Source organism: Charadrius vociferus, unplaced genomic scaffold (genome assembly GCF_000708025.1).
Source record: "Charadrius vociferus isolate BGI_N301 unplaced genomic scaffold, ASM70802v2 scaffold261, whole genome shotgun sequence".
In the NCBI taxonomy this organism is placed as follows: Eukaryota; Metazoa; Chordata; class Aves; order Charadriiformes; family Charadriidae; genus Charadrius; species Charadrius vociferus.
In genome coordinates this window covers 3,740,033-3,767,354 of record NW_009646856.1, presented here as the reverse complement: position 1 = coordinate 3,767,354, position 27,322 = coordinate 3,740,033, and the positions used below count along the sequence as shown (strand labels likewise).

General features: G+C 37.7%; 1 protein-coding gene across 5 annotated transcripts in view; it reads right to left on the bottom strand.

Moving 5' to 3' along the window:
- The window catches only part of ESRRG (estrogen-related receptor gamma), a 346,513-nt gene that overhangs the window by 86,500 nt on the left and 232,691 nt on the right, over positions 1–27,322 (bottom strand). For 4 of the 5 annotated variants that reach the window (XM_009894318.1, XM_009894315.1, XM_009894316.1 and 1 more), the window contains one exon: positions 25,072–25,188. The exons of the other annotated variant lie outside the window; for it this stretch is intronic. In XM_009894318.1, the coding sequence (XP_009892620.1) occupies positions 25,072–25,188 (117 nt within the window). The remainder of the gene's footprint in view (positions 1–25,071; positions 25,189–27,322) is intronic. 5 annotated transcript variants of the gene reach the window in all.

Here is a 27,322-nt window from a genome sequence, read left to right as displayed (position 1 = left end):
CAAAATGGAAGCACGTGTGTGGGTAATGCTAACACAACCAAAGACCTCCTAGGAATACAGCGAGAACACAGTGCCTTTGATTTATAAATAGATATCACTATTTATAATGCATAAACAAAATGTTTCATGATTTGTAACACTAAACCCAGGCAGTTATATTGTTAAAAAAAATCCAAATGCCTACTATCTACAGAAATAGAAACACTTATTTACGCAAGCATCATGAGGGCACAGACTGGCATTATATGAACTCCTGCCAATTAAATGAGGTACTTGCGAATTACTGTCCCTTATCTTCAAGGACCAAAGGGGTAGAACAGCGCCATGTGAGGCAACATGGTATCATGTAGCAGAGCTGAACCCAATCCAGGTTAGATTTAATGTTCAGAAATGATCACATACTGTATTACTCATGTCCAGCAACAACATTTTGACTACAGGAATGCTAAGCTCCTGGTCTTAACCGCAGCCAGCACTTGCTGCTACTGAAAGATTAATGTTATCTCTGTATTTAAGTAACCTTCATATATGGCCAAAATTAGACTGTAAAAAGTCCAATGGTCTCGAAGTTAAATTGTTTTTAGCAACAGCCTACAAACGCATTGCTTGGGCAAACCATAGGGGTCCCAACTGAATGACGCCTATACAGTAAAGTGTAAGAATGCCTGTCACAAACAGTGGCGTAATTTGTACCTTGCACATCACTGCAGAAATATTTCAGGAGAGGATAAAAGTTTCTTAACTTCTGCTGGGCAAGGTAAGGCCTTATTATCAAAAGTGATGTGGATGAGTGAAAGTAGGAAATTGAATTTAAGGAGATAATGTCCAATTAGAATATAAGGCTTCGCATTTCATGTATTTTAAATGCAAACAACGCTATTTCTGTCATTAGTTGTTTAACTAACATTTTCTATTCCTACTGAAACATCTGTATTTGTCACTTATTTTGGCAAATGTACTGCTAGTTTACTGCTCGTTTCTTCTAGCTGTGGAACGAATAAAGACATATCTATTTCATTTCTAGTTCTCACGTTGGTGGGGTAGCCTATGCTTTCTGATGCAAAACTCAATAAAAACAAGCAAACCAAAAATCCAAAAATATCACAGCTCTGTGTGAAAATGCCACTACTCATACTTGAACAAAAACGTGCAGCAGTTAAAATTAATCAAAAATGTGAGAAAATTTCTCTCTCGTTTACCAGGTCCAGGCACAGAAGTCTCAATTTTAGCAAGTGTTCAATGGATTACAGATCAGGCCTAATTTATAATTTAATTTGCATAGTAAATCAACACTGCTGGTTAATGGCATTGATAATTTACTAATATGATTTGAATACTAAAATTCACATTGTTAAAACATGATGCAAAAATTAATGTACATACTGTATTGCACCACAAAATAATTCAAGCATACAGTTATTGTTGTACAAGAGACAATAGCTGTTAACATTTGATGGCCAAGTCAGAGTATAATAATTAAATAATAATAATTAAAAAAAAGATGACTACTACTGTTCTCTTACTATTTAACCCATCATATAATATGTGTAGGGTAGTAAAATTGAGCTTGCATTTAATGTGGGACTAAAATTAAACATCACTGGAATGAGGCCTTGGGGTTTTGTTTATCAGTATACATTGACAATAGAATAGATGAAGTATTTGTGCTTATGAAAAATTTAACGTCTTAAGAACACTGATGGAGACATTTCTGCAAAATAGTTTTCTAAGCACAGGACCGTCAACCATGTTGCACAGGGCAGCTTCTTTGCCACATATATTTGATTTTTAATTCCTCTTTCATTGCTTGCACATAACTATTAATATGCAAATAAATATTTACCTGGAAATGCTTCTTTTGAACACTTCTCTTTTACCACAGAATTTCCCTTGGACAGCAAGCTGGCTTTTATTTAAGACCTACTTCTTCTACGGGGTCTATTAGTTTTGCAATATAAAACTAACTTCTCTCTTCTAACAAGATAATCCTGAGCAAGACTTTAAAGCACTGCAGAGCTAATAAACCACATGCAACCACACATATAAACCCACAAAACAGTATTACAGAATTCAATGTGTGATGGCATACTTTTACAGAACATCTTTCCAAATTAGGCAGTTTTCATTTTGTTAGACAATCCTATCAGAACATTCAGTTTCATCACCTTTTCAAGTTTTTTATTTTCCTCTTTTTAACATTATTGCTATTTGGTTTCGCCGGGTTTTTTTAAACTACTGGTTAAAACTGTTCTTTCACAAAGGTTTTAACTAAAAAAAATAAACCTCTCCTAAGAACTGAATGAAAATGTTTAAGAAATATTTCTCTAACTAATTGTAGCAAAACATCCTAACCAAGTTCACAGCCTGTATTCCTACAAATTAAAATTGCTTCAACATATAGCTTTTTCTTTTTGCTGTCATTGCTTTGTTCATTCTTGATGCTCTGTGCAAAAAGGAGAATGAGCCCCCTTCACGTCTTGCTAACTTCAACAAAAGTTATTTTGTGAGCACTTGTAAACAAAGGACGCCAGACTGAGCCTTTTCTGTACTCCAACGTATACCTTGCCACTAGCTTAAAACATACTTCCCAGTATTGTAGAATTATGAGCTTAAGCTTCTACGTCTTCCTTTACATACTGTAGCAAACATGTACACTTGCAAAGAGCTGAATCCGCCTTACATCATCAGTTGTGACTGAATTCACAACTTTGTTCTGTAAACTGAGGACAAGACACAAATTAATTTTACTGAAATTCATTTGCTCTTTCCCAAGCCTGGGCGTGACAAAGCCATCTGCAACCTACTTTATCACACAGCAGACAACGGGTAAAACTCCCCAGTTCAGCAATAAACACTTCAAACTAATAACATAAAAGTGACTAACTGGTTATTGCATTGTTGTTCTTTAGACAAAGAATTATCTCATTTCTCTAATCTTCCCTCAATACAGACAAAATCTTTTCTTCCCTGCCCAACACAGAGGGGAAAAAAGAGAGATGAGAGGACTTCATGCCCTTTCCACACTCTACCCCCCTCAAAAAAACAGTGGTCTGCTTAGGACCCAAGCCTGCTACAGCCAATGATCTTTGTAGTTCAACCCATCCCTGGTGATACCCAGCAGAACTTTCCACTCATGGATCTTAACTCTCTGTGCGCATTGAAACTGTCGAACAGAGAAGAGAAAGGATAAAACTGAGATTGAAATTACTTTCCTTCAGACATGCTGAGCATGGACACCTGTATTTTAGTAACATGAGACCAGTCCATGGGCATTCATGGGTTCTGAACGGTGTCCTAGCACAGACGTCCTTGGGAAAAGAGAGAAGGCAAAGAGAAATATTTATAAAGAAAAGAGTTCAGCCTCACCTACTAATTTTTGTAACATAAAGAATAAAGTTAAAGGCTAGTTGAATAGATTACTTATAAACTAAGTCACAACCAGTGTGCACCAAAAAGCACTCGGACAACTCTCCTGCACAGCTCCTGGCTCACTTGGAGACCCTGTCCCAACATGACCTCTGAAGGGTCTCGGTGTCTGGTCAACATAGGGAACAAGAAAGAGAGAAGCACCAACTTAAGACTGTATTACACTGTAATCTATGGGCTCATAGGATGACACGTCTTTTCAAACTGAAGTAGAACAGTGTTACAGTTTTAAGAAAAATTGATGACTATCAGCCATTCTGACTAAAATTAACATTTCAGAGAAAACTAATATTCATTCTATACATATTGTACTGACAAATTAAATGTGTACGTGAACACATGGCAGAAATAATGAAAAAAATCATCTGTTGATGGACAAAACTAATACTTCTGTGGTAAGAGAAAAGCGAGGAGAGAGAAAAGACATCTTGTAATGCAAGAAGTTCAGGCTATTCTTTTCCCAAAGTGCGTGCATGACTACAAATTTTAACACCTGCTATTTTTGTAGCAACAGAAAATCCCAAAGTATTTCACAAATCTATCACATCTTGAGAAAAGAATAAGCATGGGGAGAAATCCAGCAGATAGCTCACAGTGATGTTGTGCAGTAGTTCAGGACGGGAAGTAACAGGAATACTTTACATCATCAAATCTAGAATTTCATATAAGAATACCTTCCAAAGAAAGAAAACCTACAGATTGCACTGCCATAATACACCAAATAATTGTGGGGGTGGCTAGAGCTGAGAATGGTAACCTTTTAATTGCTGTAAGTTCCCATTTAAAAAAAAAAAAAAAAGAAAAATCTCCACATTTATTCTGTGGGAAGCCTATCTGTTGTAATTGGAAGAACACAGCTTCAGATACACAGAAATATGCAGAAGATACTACGGCACTGGACAACTTTTAAATTCATTTACCAAAGTTCTTAGAATTCTTTGTTCAAAGAAGGCAAAGCAATCAATATTAAGCAAATAAAGTTCAGCTGCATCTATCTAAAGCATTTTATTATACACAAAGCTGAGGGTGAGATACTGCAATTGGTTAATGCCTGAGGCTTTCATCTCTGGAGACCTGGGTTCAAAGCCTTGCTTAAACAAAGAAGCACATTTACAGATGTCAGCAAACCAAATTTGATAGCTATTTCCATGAAATACTGACTACATCTTTCCTTCTGTTTGCAAAATATACAACTCCAGCACTAAGAGGAATCTTTCCCATACATGTTTCCATCAACCGACCACTTCACGTTGGCATAACTGGCCACCCTTTTTCATTGGAGACCTAGGACAGAGTAAGCAGGCTTTAGGCCACGCTAAAGGTACACTGGCAGTAGAAACTGGCTGCATTGTGCTACTGCAGCCTTTTCTGCCATCTTCATCAATCTACTTGCTGATGTGATTGCCATCAACATCACGTCACCCTCATATCTTTTAAGGGGATATTAATGTAAGGAGTATTTATATGAAAAAGGTTGTGATTTTACACCCAAAATCTCCATGTTCATAATTCAGCTTACCCACAAAATAATGAGTAACAACTTCTGGAAAATAACCACTACACACAGATGTTTGCTGCTGGCAAAAGCAGTTTCAAACAGCTTACAACTTAAGGGAGTCTCAGCTGACCAAATACCTGAATGAAAACCTTAATTGTGTGCAAATACCCATGGCAGTGCTTGGACTTTTCAAATATACAGATTTTCATATATATATATTTTTTATATATGTATATTTTCATATATAGAGACTTTTCAACTTTAGGGACTTTATCCTTGTAGACTTGTTTACTCAGAAGACAATCAATTAGACTCATCCCCCTTTTCACTTTACTACTTGTCCCTCTTCCTTCCAAACAAAGACACATCAAAGTCTAAAACTGGAGTTTGCATCTCTTCAGCATGCAACCTGAAGGTTTCAGTAAAATTTGCAATTTGACTTTGCTATAGCTAGATAGAGAGGAATAAAAGAATGTCACTAATTAAAAAATATTGCAAGTTATGTTAACACGAACACTTTGTTCTCTGTAGGGATCATGATTTCAGAATGTTGCAGAAACTTTAAAAAAGCCAAACCACTGCTATCAACATTTTGCAATATTCACCAGTATCAAACCATAAAAGAAAGAAAAAAAAAAAAAAGGACTGACTTTTTACATATTATTATAGAACATTATCTGCATGCGATAATGAATTTTCCATTATTCTAGAAATATCTTTGTCTTTCATAAGAAGACTCACATTGATAACCAGACTGGAAGTGATAGCATAGATAGAAAAGCTCACCTTACTAGTTCCTAATATCTAATGGGCTTTCAAGTCCTATTTTAAAGGTTTAAGAGATTCAAAACAAATGACGTGAACTCCAGGATGTTTGAAGAACTTCTTTTGCCTTCTTTCATCTACGTGATTCCCAAACTTATGATCCCTTTCTCTGATTGTCTTATTATTTCATCTTGTTTCTCCACAAAAAAAAAAGCCTTTGTTTCAGGAAAGGAAAAAAACGAATTCTCTTTCCAAGAAAGATCTTTGTTCCCCAAAATTTTCTCATCATCTTTTCTAGAGCAATGATTAATCCTCATTTTATCACCTACAGAAAAACAGAGACCACCAAAGGAGGACTGTAACGTTAATCCATGAATGACCGTAAAGCTAGTTGATTTGCTAGAACTATGCACTGCAAAAATACTACCATTGCATTTTTCTGCTGTTTTGTCTGAGTCCTGCCACTTTGATACTCAATTCTTTTTCTTAAAATACCAGACTTAACTCAGTTTTTACACTTCTATTCTGCTCCATCTAGTGGATTATTGATTTTTGCAATGAATGCTGCAACAATAGTATTCTAATATCCCATGCTGGGTTAGCTATTAGGGCAAGGGACCATGTTCAAATGATTATTTTTTTGGCTTTAGATGAAAGAAATTAAGTCACATTCCTGGGTACCTGGATAAGACTATAGGATTCTGGCAGCATGTTCATGCAACATAAATGGGAAAATGGTGTCATTTAATTATATCACTGAAATGAGACTAACTAAGGGACAGGCCTTGATTATAAGGGACAGGTGGCAAAATTTCTCCTGGTGCTTGCACAATTTACTAGGTCAGTCCTGGGGAAAAAGAATATTCCATGCCTGTGCTGTTTTGCTAAAACATTGATATCCTCCAGGCTTCGCAGCCTAGATTTCAGAGTTTTCTTCCTGCGCTTGGTGATAGGCAAAATTAAGTTACACGCTTGATAAGCTGCTCTGTTTACACCATATGAATAACCTGATTCAACCAATATCTCTTCACTTCATATACAATTTTGGGTGTGGTTTTTTTCTGTGCACCATTGTTTAAAATACTCTCTTTAAAGACTGCTGTTTGGGACTTCTGCTAACTTTTCAGAGAGATGTTTAAGATAATAAGGGTTTGATTGATGAAAGGAAAAATTGGGTAACTAGGCCACCCTCATGTGTAGCTCATTTCAAATCAATGCACCTTCTAATGGCAAGAATATTTGTTCACTTTTCAAAGGCAAATATAAAAATACTTAGCCAACAAAACCCCCCACATCAATGAATCAATAATACTTGTTCATACAAGGAAGCATCGGAACCAATGATTCAAAGACAATGCTATTTACTTGTCTAGTAGGCTAGGTGGAGGATGCATGTTCTGTGAAGCAATTTACAGCATAAGAAGAAAATATTAATTTACTCTCCCAAACCACATAAAGTTATTATGTTATGCTTGGTTTCAACTATGAATCTAGCTGGGAAAGTATTAAAAAAGGGCCTATCACCATAAAAACTAAAAGTCGATTGAAATATTAAGCCCAGAGTTTTCCAAATAATTGTGGGACTTTTAAATACTTATAACTTGTTTCTATTTTTGATTTTTTTTCCTGTAACATGACAGACAGTTCCAGTAGCTAGTTATAACTGGATGAGATAAGGCTAACTCCAGATTGATTTGCTTTTCAGGATTTTATTGTAATAGTACGCAGCCATATAGCACTTTCTATCAAAGAATCTTGAAGTGTTCCATAAATATTAATTCAATAAGCCTCACAACATGCCAGTGAGATAGCTCCATATTATTTTATCTATTATATTTTTGCTGGAGGCACACAAAGTAGAAGTGACTTGTTCTGGAATAGAAATTGGTCTTGATTTCAATCCTCTGATTTAACCACTGGAATTACTCTCCCCGTGAAAACCTGGCTGCCCCCATATGAACAGCAGCTTTGCCACTGACTTCAATGGAGCCATGATTTCATGAAAAGACATGAAATTCTCAATAATTTGCAACTGAACACTACTTTTTTGGTTCAACATATTGTGTTAATTGATGTATCTTCAGTCAGTTTCCTCCTAGAAACAGATGACTGACTTCATCAGGGAAGCAGTAAATGTTTTAAAGATTTTAAGTATGCGTACAATTGACCTGATATATTATAATAGTGCTGGCAATATGACAATATAGCCCTCTGCTCTGTAGTGCTGTAATTCATGACAGTCACAGTTCTGACTTTGCAAACAGAACTGCAGGCTTAATTTTCAGAAGTGACTTCCATTTTTACATTCACAATTTTGCAATCACCGTAGTTGTGAGAACAGTGATATGCATTAAGGTAATTGATTGTGCTTTGAAATCAAGTAATCAAATGAGCATCAATTAAGCCTGCAAATGTTTGAAGCCACAGAACTACAAGTAAAATTATTTTTCCTTGCAAAGCTCTCAGCAAAACACACTAGGCAAAGCTGTGTCTTCTTTCTAGATCAGCCTCACACCACATATTCGGTGAATATATTAAAGATTCAGACTGTGTGATAAATGTATTTAATACCTGAGGGGTCTACATATGGTCGTTTTCTATTTCAATATCTCACTTCATACCTAACAACCAAATCCAATAAAAGGATATATACATCCTAACTACCACAATGCCTAGCTTCTTCCATCTGACCCACCAAATGGAGCTGGAACCTGAACAGAGATCCAGGGTCCCCGTACAGAGCATGGGGGAAGTTAGGCATCTCAGGGCAGAATATAAATGAACCAAGGTACACACATTGCTGCCATCCACATCTAGGTTATATGGTCAATTTATACAGAACTTTCAGACCTATCTGTCCAGGCTTCCTGCAAATGCCTTGCTTCATTTAAGATTCAGAGCCTCCTATTCCTATTCCCGCAGGAAGGTATTCACCATGCCTTTTGTCCAGCAAACTTGGATTTCTTCCCTTAGAAAATATACTAATATCAGTTCCTTCAGGTTTAGAGCACTTACACAGATTTAATGCCGTCCTCTGTCTGAAGGAATAAAAGGTATCCCAGCTCCTGGGGAAAAAACTCTCTAACTGTTATGGCAAGGCTGTTAGACAAAACAGAGAAATCATCCTGGATGCAGAAGCCACATCTCTCCATTCACACATCCTCCTGGCCTGCCTTAAGCTGCTGAGGCACAGTAGCGGGATCATCAGTATGTTACAGAAGAAAGCAACCGTGGACACTGTCTTTTGTATCAGTCTGTTGAGGTGTGAAGGTGTGCTCTGAGAACGCCTGCCTCATCGAGCTCTCAGGGCACTCAAAGGAACATCTTTGGTTCTAGAGTTAAACAGAAGATAACTAGCAAGCTGTTCAGCCCTGTCAAAACACAGACATTTCTGTGTTTGCACAGAAGTATGCCACTGTAGATGGCTACACAAATTTTAAGGGCACTCCAGCACCTGTATACAACAGGAAATTCCACAATTAGAAGATGAGTAGGATTTCCCAGGACTGCCACTTGGATTAAAGCAGATAAACTCCACATAACTAGAGTATCTCGGTGGAATCTAGCACAATTTCAAATTGGATTATTATTATATATGCAAAATTCCCTTAATCTCAGGTTATCATTAACATTCCAGATTAATATTAAAAGAAAACAAAAAAAAATTCTTGCCATTTTTAAGTTACAAGAAAAGAAAAAAAACTGTTCAAGATTAATTGACTACTCAATCTGAATCTGCAAATACCTACTATTGTGGATAATGTTTGGTGCTTGACTAATTCCAATGAAACTACCAGGAAAATCCCATCCCATAATAAGTGTTGGCAGTACTGCATCCTGAAATTGTAAACTCCTGAGGCACAAACCTGTCTATAAAACTCTTGGACATCTAAGGTGCTATAAAAATAATAATGCATTCAAGCTTTATGCAATTTTCAGCTAAAAATCAGTCAATCCCTTTTCTCTGCCCTGCCTCCTCCACACAGTTACCACAGAAATTTTATTCTGTTAGGGTAATATATATTTTTAATGCAAAATTTCAACAAGAACCATTTTTTATGGTCTACTAATAAACCCTCGAAAACAGGGATTTATAATGGAAACAGTGACGGACCCTTAACTACAGTGTATGCAACTATAATAAAAAGAATTAATGTAGTCAATTTGTACTACTGTTCTCAGAACAAAAAAAACCTCTATTTCAACTGCAATCCTTTCAACAGCTGATTGGCAAGCCTGTCCATTTCTAGTCTGCAGTGTTGTCAGTTGTCTTCAACATGATAATGAGCCTGTCACCATATTCAAATAGCCTTGTGACAGCATGTTTTGTGAGCATGACGTCCACTGCAAAGGGTCTGTCAAAAAGCACCTTTCAGAAAATGAAAAGAGAATGCTTTTCTGATGATAAATCTAATTTCTTCATAGCTAAAAGAGTGAGATTTTTCATCTGATTTTGTCAGTGTTGTGTTGCATTTGTGTCTTCAGATAATCCTGCTTTCTGATGCATAAAATTTTAAAGTTATCTGTAAAGACAAAGTGAGAAATAATAATCTTTTTTGAGTTCACTGGAGACTTTGCATAAAACTGCAGTACTGCTGGCTTTCCATCAAATTAAAACTGGGGCGGGGGGGGAATGGCATGGGAGGTTAGCTTGTTACCAGAAGCAAATAGGCTCACAGTAAAGATCTCAAAGTCTACACACGTCATTCGTTAGGGTCTTCGCTCTTTCCCAAACAGCCTATTAAAAAATCTCCCTTGCTCTGTGTGGTCCTAGTTAAGTATGACCAGGTTGCATGAAATTCTCTGGCTTTCAGACCAATGAGGGGGTAGAACACGGACACAGGCAGAGCTCTCAAGTACTGTTAATGATTCGAGACTGTCATACAGACTGCAGCACTATATATTCCACGTTCAGCTGCCACCAGTGCTACTTGTCAGCTGGGGAAATTTTCACCCAGAGGAAAATTTACAATATTTTGGCAACACAGAGTCCTTTGCATGTGTATAAGCATCTTCCATTAATATCAGGAGGAAATAGACAGGTGCATTGAAACCGAGTCCTTTATTTTCCCTGTCGACAAAAGCTGGCCTTAATTTGACTTCACCTTTTACGATTCTTTTCATCAGTAGCTGACTGAGGAATCCACATATAAAGGGAAGCGTTATAAAAAGAAATGCAAACCCCCAAACCAACAAGCAATAAAGCTTTCTCTCTTTCAGCCATTGGGTGAGAAAGGGGTGGCAACGGCTGGACTTTGAAGTCCCAGGCTGAATGACACATTAACCTCCGAGCAGAAGTTCCACTTCTAGCTGTGCCTCTAACACCACATGTGATTTTTACTAGGCAACTCTTGTTCTCTTTGTCTTAGGTTAAATACTGCAAAATAGGGATATTACTGCCTCCATCACAGGAGTGCTCTAAAACTTAAAATAAATATTCCCTGAAAAAATTTTTGACAAGATTATGTCACATTCTCAACAGAAAAATCATGCTGCACAAGCACAATGTCTTTCAAAGTAATTAAACAAGTTTACTTCCTTACATATCTGTGTAAAACAGCAAACCTGTAGCGTTAAGCTACCAAACGTGGCTTTCCTCTGCTAACTACTGACTAGTATTAAAACTAAGTATTTTACTGTTTGTACTACCTAGTGTTTTTCAGGCAAGTAAGAACATGAGGTTGATGGTCACATAAGGCTACAATCTAAAGGCTGTACCTGCAAGAATCTGGTGGAATTTGTTTGGGGTCAGAGACAGACAGATACTACAGGTGTAAAGGTGGAATTCACCTTCAACATTTGCCTTTGAAAGGACCTGCACTGCTTTTGTCTTACAGCCTTCATTTTTTTCTTCTGTTTACACATAGGAACAAATATAACACCCATATTTATTCTGCCTACAATTCATGATTAAAACTATGAGTGAATAAGGAATTTGATTAATTCAGGTCTAACAAGCTGAAACAAGACAATTTTACTGACAGGCAATTATATTTTTTGTTAGTGAGACAAGACCTTTATATAGAGGAGCTGTATTTTAAATCTGGGATATACAACATGGTATTCCACACTTGATAGTGTAATCCAATGTACCTGTAAGTGAAAAATGGCAAAAGTAGGTTTTTTAAACATTTAAGTGAAGGCAACTAAGCATTACGTAGCTTTAGACATCACAAATGGACAATCAACATTAAACATGACTGATTTTTAAATTCTTCATTGCTCAGCTGGTGGGAAGTATTACAAGGCCAAAAAAGAGAGCTGTGGACAGCTGGCTTTGTGCAGTACCAGTTCTCTGCCTCAATTTTCAAGCCATTCATTTCTTTGGGGGGGAAAAAAAAAGGAAAGAAAGAAAGAAAGGAAAAAAGAAAAAAAGAAAAAAATCCAAACTAGGCCACACAAATGTACAAAGCAAGCTTGGGTCTCTAGGACTTTCATTGTCTCAGGGAGTCGTCACCACCCTGAACCCTCATTAAAGCTGAAGAGATGCTGGAACGGCATTAAAATGAATGCAAACCATTTGCCGCAATCTTCTGCTCACACCATCTCCAAATGAAGGCAGGCATTGCATAATCCAGGCAGCTAGAGCTCCTGACAGGTGGATGATTTATGCTCATAGTCGGAAGAATCGGAGAGCCTGCAGAGGACACAGCGTGAGCAAGGTGGTGGCGAGACAGATGCTCTCAGTGGGCTTGCAGAGGCTGGCAGGCTCCAGCTAGCTCAGGTGCAACTTGAACACTTTAGTACTGAACTCATATTGCCTAGATTCCAGCACAGCAAGATACCATTTACAATATTATGTACAGTAGATATACTATCAAACCTATCTGTGTGCTATTTTTCTCTCTCTATTTGTGTATACACACACAATATATATTTTTTTTCTATTTGCAGTTCAACTTGCTGTGTTCATGTTCACTTTGCATGTGCATATTCTCAGTCAGAAAAGAAAGGGCAGATTAGGACAAATTCTGCATTGTTACAGCCGCGCACCATAAGTGAAACCACCAGAGTTGAACAGATGTAAGTGGGGGAAGAATTTGGCTCTCGCTTTCAGAGAACAGGGATAGATCTGGGATACTGAAAAGCCTGTTTTAAGAGTGTTTGAAAGCTCGGGAACAAAATGACCAGAGGAAAGATGAAAACATCCACAGGTTCAAATGTATTGGGGTATTCTAGTCGCTTACGTGTCTGTAAAGCACAGAAAACGTCACAATCGCATTGTTCTGCAGAAAATGCACAGTATTAGCAAAATATAATGAAAATGACACTTGTATCACCTACTTTTTAAATCTTTCAATGGAATGAGTTCTTCTGTGTTACTCAGGGGTATCTAAAAATCCCAGCCAAAACTGCAACATCGTTTCCAATCATGTAATCCAATTTCCTATTCAAAAATGAAGTATGTGTAATAGATGGGGGGGTTGAACTTTTGCTCCTGTTCTGTAAGCAAGAGACTGTCTATTAAAAAAAAACCCACACATGCAAACAAGATATTATACCTGTTTGTGCCACGCAACTATATGTTTATTAGTTCTTTAATACAAAATGTGATGCCAGAACTAAATTATCCTTCCTTAAGCATATCAACAAAATAAACAATTCACGTGCCTCATATCAGACCCACCACATTTTCCAATCAAACCTGTCACTTAATTCAAGTATGTAGCTTTCAGGGGCAACCAAGGAGTTAAAGCATTCAAATGCGCACACTGCAGGTTATCTGGGTTGAATCTGAGACTTTGCTGACTCTCAACTCCTTTCCACTTTAACAGATGGGGTCAAAGGTGGAACTGCAGATGAGAATTAAAGACACATACATCCCTTTAATCAGATAACACATTCAAAGACTTGCAAATTCCCAAGAAGCCACTTTACAGGCACGTGTCATGGGCTAGTCCATAAAGGGGGAGGGAACTGTGGAGAGGGGGGAAAGAGGACTTATTTCAGCTAACCAGCATTAAAAAAGGCAGGAAATTAGAGAAAACAAATGGGAACAAAATGGGATGGACTGCTAGCATTCAGAATGCTTTCTGATTGCACGCATCTCCCTAGAGAGGAACTCCAATGTTTGAAGCCTTCACACTCTGCATCCAAATGCTTTTTCTAACTTCATTAAGCAGCCGTGTTTAAGAATACTTTATAAGAAGTATTTTAATTAGAGATGAGCTGAAGTATCTTGCCAGTATGGCTATCTCCAGCAATACCAGGATGCCCAGGAGAAAATACAATCATTCAGCCTGACTAGTACTCACAAAACAGTGCGGGTCAGGTAACGAGAACCTCAAGAAATTAGTGATTCTCTCTTCCACCTGGCCAGAAAAAGACTGCCTGGAGGTTATGTGCTTGCAGCAACTATTTTCTCATCAGCATTCTTCTGATATGATTGTGGTATGAAGAGGAAAAAGAATAGGAAATCATGAAAATGAGAGAAGATAAAAAGAGAAGAAAGAAGAATCTTATGCCATCTTAGCTTGTCTGTGGCTTTGTTCTCTGATTACTGTGTTCCTTTGCATCTCACACAAGACCAAGCAATGGGGCATGTGGCATGCTCTGTCACACAAAAAGCATCAGCAAAGACTACACCTGTGCACACCAGACTTAAAGGTGTTCGGACTTCACTTTTTGTCTGGAATACAGTCAGATATTTGTACTGTGGGGTACTCTTGAGGGCTGTTGAAAAGCCCATTCAGTCCCTCTATAACAAGATCACTATAATAAGAGCTTCCCTTCTCAGCCTGATCTTTCATCTGAGATATAAATTAGCAGAAACTTTTCTAGTACATTTTTGAGTGAGAATTCACAAAAGCAATAGATTTAAACTGGTATTTTAAAGCAGCTTTCTACTTTTTGAGATTCATTTACCTATTTCAATATTTAGCAGTCTCATCTGTCTTGAAATTGGAAGCTTAAGAGCTTTCATGAAAAATTTGACAGGGAAACCAGCAAGTGGCTTGTGAACTTATCAGGTCAGAGTAAGACCTCTCCTCACATTCAGTAATCATGGGGAGGTATCCTCAATCTGGATCCAAAGTGTATTTATACCATCTCTTAAGTCATCTTATCTTAACTGATTCCACAAACTATATCCAGAAACGCAGTAGTTCTGGTGACTTAGGACAAATATGGTCCTCTTCTCATGTTTCAGGGGATAACCCTGAGGATTGGCCACACAATAAAATCTAAGGTGCCCATTTCTTAAGCTTTCATTGAATTACAGAAAATATGAAAATGAGATACAACTTAGGAAATGTAGACGCTGGACACCATTGTAAACGCAATCTGGCAGGTTGTCATAAAAAGCAACATGTGGCTGTACAGCTGTTTAACAAATGATATAAGACCGATCTGTTGATTGATTCAGCCCAGAACGAAAGACATGGCCCGTCTGGAAAACCTTTCTTCAGTCAGACACCCCCAGGACTGAAAAGGAACATTAGAAAGAGACAAAGGGCAATGGTGATGCAATAAATAATTTTGATATGGCTGATTAAAAATGACAAGAACAGCACTGCTATATGGACTACCTCTTGGCTAGAAAAAGGAAAGAAAAGGAGACAAAGAGGAGAATGATGGTCTTGTATTGCTTGTTGTTTCCTAGGGTCTGCATGTGCTCAGCATGCAGCAAGTTACCAACATTCTCTCTTGTTAGTCAAGCAGTCTTGCTGCAAAACATTTGCAGCACACCAACAATTCTGCCACTGAGGGCACAGACTGGAGCTAAGCTGATTATAGGACAGTATCATGCAGACTTTCTTTTAGAAAGTATTTTAATTTTTCTAAATTAACTATTTTAATAATTAACCATTTTAACATGGACTGCAATAAGATCCCATGAAAGCAAGTTATACAGAGTGTTGATTTTGGATCTGCTGCACTAAAACTGTAAATCAAATTGACATCTGATCTTATACTTGATGATCCTGAGAACTAAACCCAGATGCTTGAGAAAGACAGATAAACACATTAACGTTGTTGGAACAATAAAGAGCAAACAGGAAAATATTGATATTATTCAGTAAGTGAACATATTTAACACAGCTTGTGTTTGACGTTCTCCAGAATCATTAATCTAATAAAAGACTACTGAGGCTTAAAATAAAGCTATGTTTTTTATTTATAAAGATTAATAGCTATATTAAGTCACTATTATAAGGGAATGGACTCCAACCATAGCTTCCCTTTTTTGTCATATAAATACCCAGAGAAAAAAAAAGAAAGAGAAAGAAGAAAAAAAAAAAGAAAAAAGAAAAGGCTAGTTAGATGAGTTCTATTACTAGAATAGCTAGTAAGCATGGCAAAATTTGATGTAATGACTAGTCACTGCTAAAGATGACATTTATTTCAGATTTCAGGCTGTTGAGTTTCAACCACAAAAGCCACATTACAAACTGCAAATGAAATAATATTCCAGCCTCACATAGTGACTCAGTGAGTGGAAGTGACAACACCTCACAACTGGTAAAAACACCTCAAGCTTAAAAACAGACAACAACTGACCAGAGAGAAGACTGTGGCTTAGTTACATTAGTGTCCCAATAAATCATGTTGATTCAAACTTTTTTTTTGGAGAACGGCAGAGATTAGAAGTGTGAAACATTTGAGAGATAGCACTATAGAAGGTCAGAGGTAACAACAGTAGATAGTAATCTTAGTGTTTCTCAACACATTCATTGCTTTGGCTGAGTGAAGAGGCCTCAACCTCCAAGCTTCCTGGTGCCAATCCACCCCAAGCAGCAAAAGCCTGTACGTCTGCCGCATGGCTTCTATTAAGCAGCACCTACATCATTTCAGCACTTCACCCCAAATAATCCTCCCACACATCCTGTTGTTTCTACTAAGATTTTACACAGTGAAAGCCTTATTGAGGAGATGCGAGTGCTGCCCAAGTAAGGGCTAAGCAAAACACAAAAAGGAGTTGGCTCCAAAGTGGCATCTTAGAGATACGTACATATGCATCACTGCTAAATGCACCTTCTACCTGAAGTGCTAAACCTACTCCCCTCAAGCAGGGGATGTGCAAATATCTGCAGTGCAGAAACAGTGAAAAGTGAAGAATACAAGTAACATTAACGGCACTTTTTGCAAAATGACCCCTATTTAATATAGGGCAGGACCCACGTATATGAATACAAGCACTCTGCAATAAATAGCAGTGCCATATTGATGTATGTGTTTATGGGTGGCAGAGACCAAGAATGTAAGGCAGCTATTTGTCTGAGAGCTCATGGGAAAAGATGCCATATCTTACACAGTCCTACATCCTTCAGACTTGTCTCTACCTTCCCTTATCACTTATATTGCTGTCACTGTACTTTCAGTGTACAGGCAAATGTTCACAGAGGCTAAACCCTCTGAATATCTTTTTTTTTTTTAAAATGGAATAATAATTTCTAGACAATTAGAAGAATACTGCTTTCTTATTTCAGGATCAAAAGAAGAAATATGACAAATGAGGATGTTCAGTTAACAACCTTAGATTGTACTAACATTTTCTCATCATAAAGTGATTAATTTTTAACGGTATTCCAATTTAACATGAATCTGCAGAACCTACTCCTTCTAAATCTGAGGAAGTAATCAGTAAGGTACGTGCATTAAGAAAAATACTGTAGATTTTAATCCCATTCAAAATCTTTCAAACTCACTGTTTTTAATAACAAAACTACGACATAACTATAGGCCAAATGCATTCTTCGCTGATGCTTGCATGACTCTGCAAACAACTGCAGTCACTGGGATTCTCACCAGTGATGACTGCTGGAGCAGAATGAAGTCTAACATCTAATCCCAAGGAAGCTGCAGATGAGTGGGCCAGCAAACAGCTTTGGACCCAGACTTGCAGATGCTAACATATAAAAAAGTACATTCTTAAATCTGTGGAAAGCCAAGAAATGTAAATAGTTCTCAAACATAGACGTATAAATGATACTGCTTTCTCTACATTCACTGCATACCACATCCTTTATGAAAGTGGAGTTTTTGTGTAAAGGGACAACGGCAAAACAAAATTCTATCTAGAAAGAGAGAAATTTTATTTAAGGACGGAGTCCAGTGAATTGCTGGGACTTCTCTGTTTCATTACCAATGAGGTTATGGGGACCAAAAATGCTCAGAGGCAGAACATAAACCAGACTGGCACAACACTGCAACACAAGCATCGCGAGAACTTTTCAGGAGGCCAACAGCTGGTCTTAGCTGTAGGTACTTTAGCGTGATTTCTAAACCCAGAAGAACATCCACATCTCCAATATTTGCTTTTTCTGAGTATTTTTTAATGCACGAATAGAAATGCTAGTTGCTTGAGCTCACAAACCTGCAGTTGAATAGTTTGTCCTTCCTCATCAGTTACAGAGAGTGGATAGTCATGAGCCGTGTTTTAGGGCAGACAAATTGGGCTGTCAGTTCTAATGTGTGAACTGGGCTATCAGGCCACATTTTGGTTAGGAGGAGAGAGGCCAACTTATGAACACCAACAACACTTAGAGATTAGTTTCTATTGTTTTCAAGGAGATTTAACAGGTCCCAGTATATATTAAACCAAGCACAGGTTGAACGAAAGAAAAAAAAGAGAGCAAGGGGGAAAGAAAAGGGGAGGAAGGGAGAAAGAAAAGGAGGGGAAGGAAGAAATAAAAGGGATGGGAAGGGAGAAATTGAAGGTGTGAAGAAAAGGGGAGAAAGCATGAAGAAAAGAGGGAAGGGATGGAAGGGGAAAAAGAAGGGGGGAAGAAAAGGGGGAAAGGAGGGGAAGAAGAAGAAGAAGAAAAGAGAGACTTCCAAATACCATCTGCACTAGAAACCAAACTCCCTCGTAATACGTTGAAACACAGAACATAGAAAAGGGTTGATATTCAGAGAGACTTCAACAGAAGATGCACTGTGTTATCTCTTGATGTTATAACAGAGGAGCTTTGTTTAATATCCTGCATTAATGAAGGAGCTCCTTAAGTGTAATATTACAACAGAGAGCATAAGAAATACCGCTGAGGTCAACGCTGTTCTATTAACTGTCATCCTGTACAGAAATATTTTCTTTGAATATCATTAATGCTTTCTCCTTCCCTTTGTTCTAATTTCTGAAGGCAGCAGAAACTCAAACTTCCTCCACAATAATTTCTGCTTTCTTCTTGGCAGACTAATGGTATTAGACTTGTGAGAGAAATTTACCTTGGCAATGTCTTATGCACAGGTCTTTTCAAAGGATACGTTGTTAGGAGGAATCCTATTAAGCAGGCTTTTTCGCCAGCCTCAAAACATAGGTGACAACACATTTTTAGTTGTAAAGAGGATTGCTTAGTTTTATTTATTGTTTTGAGAGAGAATCCATTAATTTGCTCCTGTGCATATCACGCATCTCTTTACGTAAGAGTAAACTCAAGCTGCCTATTCTCCTTGCTGTATCGGATTCATTTTCATAGATTGTCAAAACCAGAAAGGATCAATATGATAATTTAATCCGATCTGCTGCTTAACACAAGCCAAAGATGTTCATATGGTAATCTTTGCATAATAAACTCAGTAATTTATGCTTTAAAATACACATACCTCTTTAAAAAAAATGTATTTTTATATTTGAATTAATGAAATCTCTCAAAGCATGAAGCAAAAATACTTTAGAGAGCCCCAATTTTAGCACATTAAGAAAAAGTTTAACTAATGTGTAATAATCTTCTGGTTCATTACAGTACTGTGACCATGTAAAATGCTCAGGCATTTTAAAAACCGTCAGTAACTGCTTTTATTCAGATCAGCGCTTAAGGAAAAAAACTTGGAAAAAAGAAGGAAAAATACAGAATTTCTTTACACACGAGGCAGATTCTGACTACTGCCTTACCGCTGCCCCAGGGATGCTGAAGTCATACTGATGGACTGTATGAAACCTTTTGAAAAAAACACCCAAGCAAGCTAATGAATGAGAAGTGTTAAGGGCTGCTCAGTAAGGAGTATAACCTCAATATACTAACTGCACTACTATGATGGGGAGGGTTACACTGAAGTCAGCACTGCTAGATGATGAGCTTGGAGAGTTTTTATTCTTTTATTTTCTTTTTTTTTGTTGAGGCCCCATCCCTGGAGGAGTTCAAGGCCAGGCTGGACGGGGCTTTGAGCAACCTGGTCTAGTGGGAGGTGTGCCTACCTACAGCATGGGGGTTGGAATTCAATGATCTTCAAGGTCCCTTCCAACCTAAACCATTCTATGATTCTATGATTTTTTTAGATCCTGAATGACTGCTAACATACTAGCGACGGTAAACATTCACAGACACAAAAAGGTGTGTTGCTGATTTCCCTGTAGCATAGATTGCTAAACCTGCCAAATGAACAGCAATCTAATGTAGCTCCACCAGCTTACATTAATAGTAGGTGAGGATCTGGCTTCCCATTTTTAATAGCTGCACTAATTAAGCTGGAGTTTTGTCACTCTGTCTATTCTAACTGGGTACAAAGTGGCTAACGATAATTTGTAAAGGCCATCCATTCATAAGGAAAATACAAATATACTTATGTGAAGCAACCCAAATTTTCAGCTATTTCATTATGGTATAATTTACTTTTCAAATAAAACTTAAATTTGTTTCCTTATGTATCATCCACTTACAAACTACACTTTCCAAAACAACAAGCAATGCATATCAGCCACTGTGAACAACCCATTAAAATCCTGAAAACACCCAGATATCAGAGATGAGAGATGTATGGGAGATGTTTTGGTGTCAGCAGTCCTGTAAGAAGTATGAACTAGCATTGCTCAGAACTGTAAGAGCTAAGATAGGATATACAGTATTTCAGATGGTCTAAAAGCTGCGTTAGTGCCACTCAACAGGTTCCCCTCTGAACTGTAACTTAACCTTGCTACAATATAGGGACAGATAAAACTGAAGCTTTGGCTTTGCCTCCAGGGAGAAAACCGAAACATAAGGACTAACCTCTTGAAAAATTAGTTACATGAACGCTGCATTTGAAACAAAAAGGTCACTTTATTTTGGAATAATTAGTCCAGTGGAATTATTTCATGTGGGCAGCTATTCTGAGCAAGGTCTGTGGTATCGTAAACTTGAAATTTTATCTTCTTTCACAGACACATGCTAGCAAGTAGTCCCACAGATAGTATCAAAAGGCATACAGTACTAATGGAAGACTAAATGTAGAATTCAACCAGACCAACTGGCAATAGGAAAAAAAAAAAAGTAAAATATCTACCCATGATTTCCTGTATCAACTTATGCAGTTTTACATCCAATTTTCCTTCTTATGAAAAAAAAACAAAACACCCCTTTTCTCACTCCAACTAGCTGTACAAAAAAGAAAATAGATAAAACACCCAGTCTTGCACATGAACATAGATTTATTTCTACCACCTCAAGCAAACTAACCACCAGCTTCCAAAGCATTTGAAAGGATAAACTTAAAGGACTGATTATAAACCAATAGAACTGAAAACTAGAGAATGTCTTAAAGTCTTCATTTTTAGAAAGGTCAGATTGTTGTCTCCCTTTGCCTTTTAGCAATTGCAGTATTATTTCAAGAAAACACTAGTGATAGTTTTGAGAAGTTTCTCCCTAGACTACACAAGGATCTTCATGTTGTTTCATGTGCTATTGTGAGTCTGACAGAATCCATCAAAACATAAGCACAGTCACAGGAACTGTATTTCAGAAGAAATACAGTGATCCTTGAAAATCTGATTTTTCATAATACTAACACATAGAATTAAAAATAGAAAAATGTAGATTTTTTTTCTGAGTAACGTGTATTCTGCAGTGCTGCTAATAACCATTACCTAAAAAAGCAAATGAAGATATCACACTCTCATATTTGTCACGTGCTTAAAAGCTGATCAGCATCGGCTGAATGCTTCCATATGAAGCATAACACGTACTCAGAAAACCTCCATACACTTAGACTTATGTTTTCAAATAACAGTCCACGGGCTAAACCAAAATAAAGTGTTCCTCTGGATTCGTCTGCAGCAACTTTCTTGCGCTACTCAAAAGGAGGTGTAGACAGGAGGCAGGACTCCAATCCCATGCAAGTTCAGACCAGCTTTACCCTTCCTTCTCTAGCTTCTGCCCCATAAAATTGCTAAGAATCTTGATGTAGGTGTTTCTGGATAGGCCCTGTCAACATCCTGGAGAATACGCGCAGAAATTCCCCACTCCACCCTGTATGACATGTGACCAGAGATCCCTTTCCCTCCCCAGGTTTGAGCACAAGACACGGACCCAAATTTCTAATGCTAAGTCTCCCACAGAAACACTGGATGCTGGATGAAAAGCATCATTATCTTCCCGCAGTAAACAATGTAACATGCAGCTGTCATGAAAGAAGCCACTCTATATATTTGCTGTAAGTGGTTTTCAGACCTTGCCCTAAAAGCTAAAATAAAATTCAGGATCTTTTTCCAGGCACTGTGACTTCTATCATGAATTTTGTATGACAATTCACAAAAGCCAATGCAATAAAAGTCCTTCCAAATGTGAATAGACGAGCAATGTCTGGTAATTGTTTCACTTAGGATTACATTTAAAAACTGATTATTAAGGAAACTTTCTAGAAGAAAACTCCCCACTAACAGGGTAAGATTTCTGGAGAAGATGCACACTGGCAGATGTGCAGAAGTTCTTGTAAGGAATACGATGCTCCTTTCAAAGCTGCTTAAACTTGATTTTATTTCAGGTCTGCAGCTAAATTTTTTTTTTAAATAGATTTAGGCTGTCAATTTCCAGGCATACTGTGCCATCAGCATGTAGAGACTGCTGTGACAAACGTGGAGGCTGCAGCAGCAAATTTTATTATAAACTGGTAATTGAATTGAACAGGTTTACATTTGAATAGATTTACTGCAGCACGATCTCTGACATGCTGCATGGGACTGAAATCCTTGGCTGTATGTAAAGAAACATTTAAGATACAATAGGAATTATTTCAGCTCAGTGTAAGTCCATGCTAATCAATAGCCTTACACCACTTTACACATGAAAGAAATAAGCATATTGTCTTTCTTCATTCTGTGCATAAAGGACATGGTCAATTCCAAAGCCAAAAACTCAACTCCATACATTCCCATAGGTAAAAACAACAACACCTGTCTCCAAAATGACCTTCCAACAAGAACAAAAGAAAAAAATATCTCTATTCCAAGTACAGTCCTAAAATTGTTCAATGAATGAGTATGGTTTCAAAAAGTGAAAGCAGGAAAGAAAACAAAATGCCCTTTAGGTTGTCCTATTAGGTGGTAGGTAAGCAATACCTGAAAAGATAAGCTAACTCTGCCCTAGATGAAAAGACTCAGTGACTAAAAATAAGTGAAACCTTACTGTGTTTGGACAGGAAAACTCACACAATAAGAGTGGAAGAACTATGACACGCCTGGGAGTGGGGCTAACGAAGGAACCTTCTTTTCAACGGAATCAGTTATTTTGTCATCATAGAACTTTCAGAAAAAGGTATGTACTTTTAGAGTAGACAATTTATGAACTTCTGATTAAGAAAACTTGTGGGACTGATTTGCATCCACAGACAATGCTCATGCATGCAAAAAAATCTGATTCACAATGTGCACCTGAATTGTCTAACTAAATTATCTCAGTTACCAAAACCACGTGCAGAAACATAGTAAATCTGCACACAGTTTTGGTAACTGAGATAATTACTCATTTGTAGAAGAGTCACTTAATTTCTCATGCAGTCCCAGAAGCTGCACACAGACTAGATTTTTTCAAATATCTATGTTCATGGTAGTGCAATGGTGTCCCCAAAATTTAAAAGAAACAGTCTAAACCAATTCACCTGTATGTGCTCTTGGTAGCACTGTTTCATCTCCAAACAAGTTGCTCAATATATCTGTATATTAGGTTACTAGTGATACGGGGTCTTAGTTTACTAAAAGAATATGTTAAGAAGCACAGTCCCTTTCAAAAGGTGCCATATTCAGACATTCCCTTCTTTCTACAGTTTATCTAAGCATCACAATTTAATCTTTAAGTAACTGCTCCTAGTGGTCAGTTATGTGAGGATTTTGGCAAGTAAAAAACCTTCCCATCACCACTGGAAGAGAGGGTCAAATCCTGCCGTTCTTACTGAGGCAAAATCCCCATTGAATCTGACAGGAGTTTTGCTCAAGTAAGACTAAGGACAGCAGGATTTGGCTCACAGGATCATAGCAGCTGCCAAAGCAGTTGCACAGAACAAGGTTTATTCTTAGTAAGTATAATCCAATAAGAATATGTCTGTAGGTGCGTGATAGGCCTAATTTGTCCATCATCTCTCCGCTGGTCTATGTTGCTCTTGGATTTTACCCTGGTAGCTGTATACTTAAACCTGTTTTAAATTACCATCAAATGATTTGCAAAAATCAGCCATCTATTAAAGCTGACTTTTTAAGCACTGACAAAGCAAAATTGCATGGGACTATTTTAAAATGGTTGCTTAACACAAAGTACTCTCCACTGGAGACAATATTTAGAAAACATTACATTGATTTTATTTTAAAAGGTTATCTAGCTCAGAAGTCCACGACGTCTTCTGTTATTCCTTCTTGGTGGTAACAGTGCATTACAATAATAATGTATACAATACATGCACATAAAAGCGTATTTTTGCGTATACATAGAATGCGCAATAGAAGCGCATAGCAGGGGACCAAGATTTAAGGAACTGCAACTTTCTGTAACATTGATGAATCAGGTTCCAGGTGAGATAGTACTGTTTCTCAGAAACATCTGCTTATATTTACCTGTTATTCAATATCTTAAAAATGTAACTGATGAATTAAAACACTCAACATATACTTAGTGAGGGGCAGGGGTTCTCAAGCACTTAGAAAAAAAAAAGGGATGGATTCTCCTCTTCTGATGCCATTATTTGCTCTAGTGTATTTACAGTAACTTCAGTAGACATAGTCAATATTTATACTTGTTTAATTGAGAACTAACCCTTTCATTTGTCCTGATGAAATGAAGACCAAGTGAAAACAGGGAAAAGAAGGCACAGTGTGTTTCTGCCAAAACTTGGACAGACTAACAGCGGATAAGGAACGGAAGAAAGAAGTCTTTGAGAATTCATAACGTTAAAGCATTAAGGAAAATGAGAGGATATATTCTGATGGTTATTCTATTAGTTACCTGCTGAAGGAGACTGAATGCCAGGGTACAATTTTGCTGTACTACACATAGTTAGAAATATTCCAAGGAAGATGAACTCTACGTAGATACACCGTGATTCCACAGCTTAGAAACGGACTATCAGGAAGAGCAAGTATACATGAAAATTGCCTTTACAGTAACAGATTAGAAAACTCACCGATCTCCCTTCTTTCCTGATTGCCCTACAACTGTTGCACGCATTTCAAGAGAGATACATACTGACTTGACCAGTCTTACCTTCTTTCAGCATGCCAACTTTTAGACACTTCATGAAGCGGCAGGCTTGGCAGGACTTGCGTCTGCGCTTTGTGATTTCACATTCATTTGTTGCTGGGCAGCTGTATTCTATATTACCTGTAATAGAAAGTACAGGAAGAGAGGAGGTATTCAGAATTACTGACTAAGCAACAAAATGGATATACAAAGTACTCATACAATTGCTGTTATGTTTAATTTTGGAATATATGAGGAGTAAACAGTGCTATAGAAAGGAAACATCTTTCAAGTAAAAATGAAAAGCCAAGTTAAAGGATGGGCTTTTTGACTTTTTCTTTCTTTCTTTATCTAGACAGCTATATTAAAAAAAAAAAACAAACCCACAAGTAATGCGAGTCTGTGTCTGGCTCCATACATAGTCCCTAGCAAAATCCTTGATAGGAGAATGAAATTTTGTCATTTATCGTCTGTACTGACCCACATGCTTAGGCTCCTAGCCTGAGCATTCTTTGTTTCCTTTTTTTCCACCAATTTCATCGGTCTTTCTTTGTCTAGAATATGAAAAGGAGGCTGTTGTGCCTTATTGCACAATCAACTGTAACAGGTACTACAGAGGTTCACCCCTCTCCTTCCACAACAGCAGGAGGCACACTGTATCGGGCAGGGCTCACCACCACTGCTACCACCTCATCTAGCATGTTCAACAGCTGCTAGATCAGATCTCTCAGCCACGACATCTTCCCTTCTCTCTATAGACAGAGATTTTGTACTGAGAAGTGTCAGAAACAGGATCATTCCTACCAAGTTGTCAGAACAACAGAAAATGGGGGAGATGCTGGCCTCTGCCTCTCCCAACTCTTCTTAAGGCCTACAACAAGCTAGATCCCTAAATGTCCTCCTGGGCAATGCAGCGTCGCTATTTTTTTTTTTTTGTTACCATTTAGTACTTACTATTGATCCTCAAAAATAAGAAAAAAAACCCTAAAAATTAATGGGTAGAATACATACGAATTATTTTCTTTACTTTTTTTAAAATTACATCTTTGGGTATCCAAGTCCAAATGGAAGAACGTCTGTTCTCTTTTGCCCTAGTACCACTGCACTTTTCATAAAACAGCTTAGCTCAGCTTATTCATCTGCCCAGCCATGCATCCTATTACCCATGACTACATTCAGTATGACAGACTTTGCAGCAGTCAGAAGTTTCACGAGGAAACTGACTTTTAAATAAAGTATCTTCCCCATCAGCCTGTCACATCTTGCTTTAAAGGTATTTCTTTACTTTCTAACCCTTTCCCCCTGTGATTAAGTGCATTAGTATCTTAATGAAAATGCATTCTGTTTATTGCCCTCTTGGGAAGCAAGAGGTCATCACACCAAATGCATAAATTGTCATCAGAGACAGTCCGAGCATAATTGCAATTTTGCTGCTCCATGTTTGCTGCACTCAGGGTCCGTCAAAGTCCCCTGAAACACACGCAGGTTCTAATAATTAGCATAGAGTCTGCCTGGGACCACAGCATTGATGAAATATTTCAGAGTTAATCACACTTTGTAAACACTGATTTATATTGACTACCTTTCTCCAGACTGATGTCTCCTCATTAAATATCACATTAGTGGATTGCAGGATTGCACAAAGACTCAAATGCTCAGCAACCGCTAATTCAACAGGAAGTAATACTTAAACCACTTACATCTATTGAAATTTGGTTAAGTATTTATGATAAAGGAGGTCTGCGTGGTGCTATGTATATTCTGCCAATACACCCAGCATACTTTGCACAACCTTTCAGGCCTTTGCGGGCTTTATTCCTCCTGAACATTGCCGTGTGGCTGACTTAGCAATGCCGGTGAGTAAAACAGATCTTGGTATGTCTGAATGCTAATGGTTCTTGTTGACGAAACTCAAACTTCAGTTTAGTCCTCTTCCCCTTGCCTAGCTCCTGCGATGAAAGCTGCTTAAGAAACTGAAGGATGTGGTGGGTAGGAAATTCGGCACAACAGTTCCTGCAAAACTTCTTTGTGATATGCATTAGTGAAGTTAGGAAATAACACTTCTGGAAGGATATGTAGGAAAGGATGTTAAGGGCAAGCTTAAAAAAAGATTCACATTAACCTTTCGCACTCTAATGAGGCATTCGTAGTGATGCACAACCACTACACAGGGAGACCTTCAAAGACGTTCACAAATTGTATCTAATTAATTTCATCAAATTGTAGTAATAACTGTATTATCATCCCCTTTAAAAAAAAAAAAAAAGAAACAGCA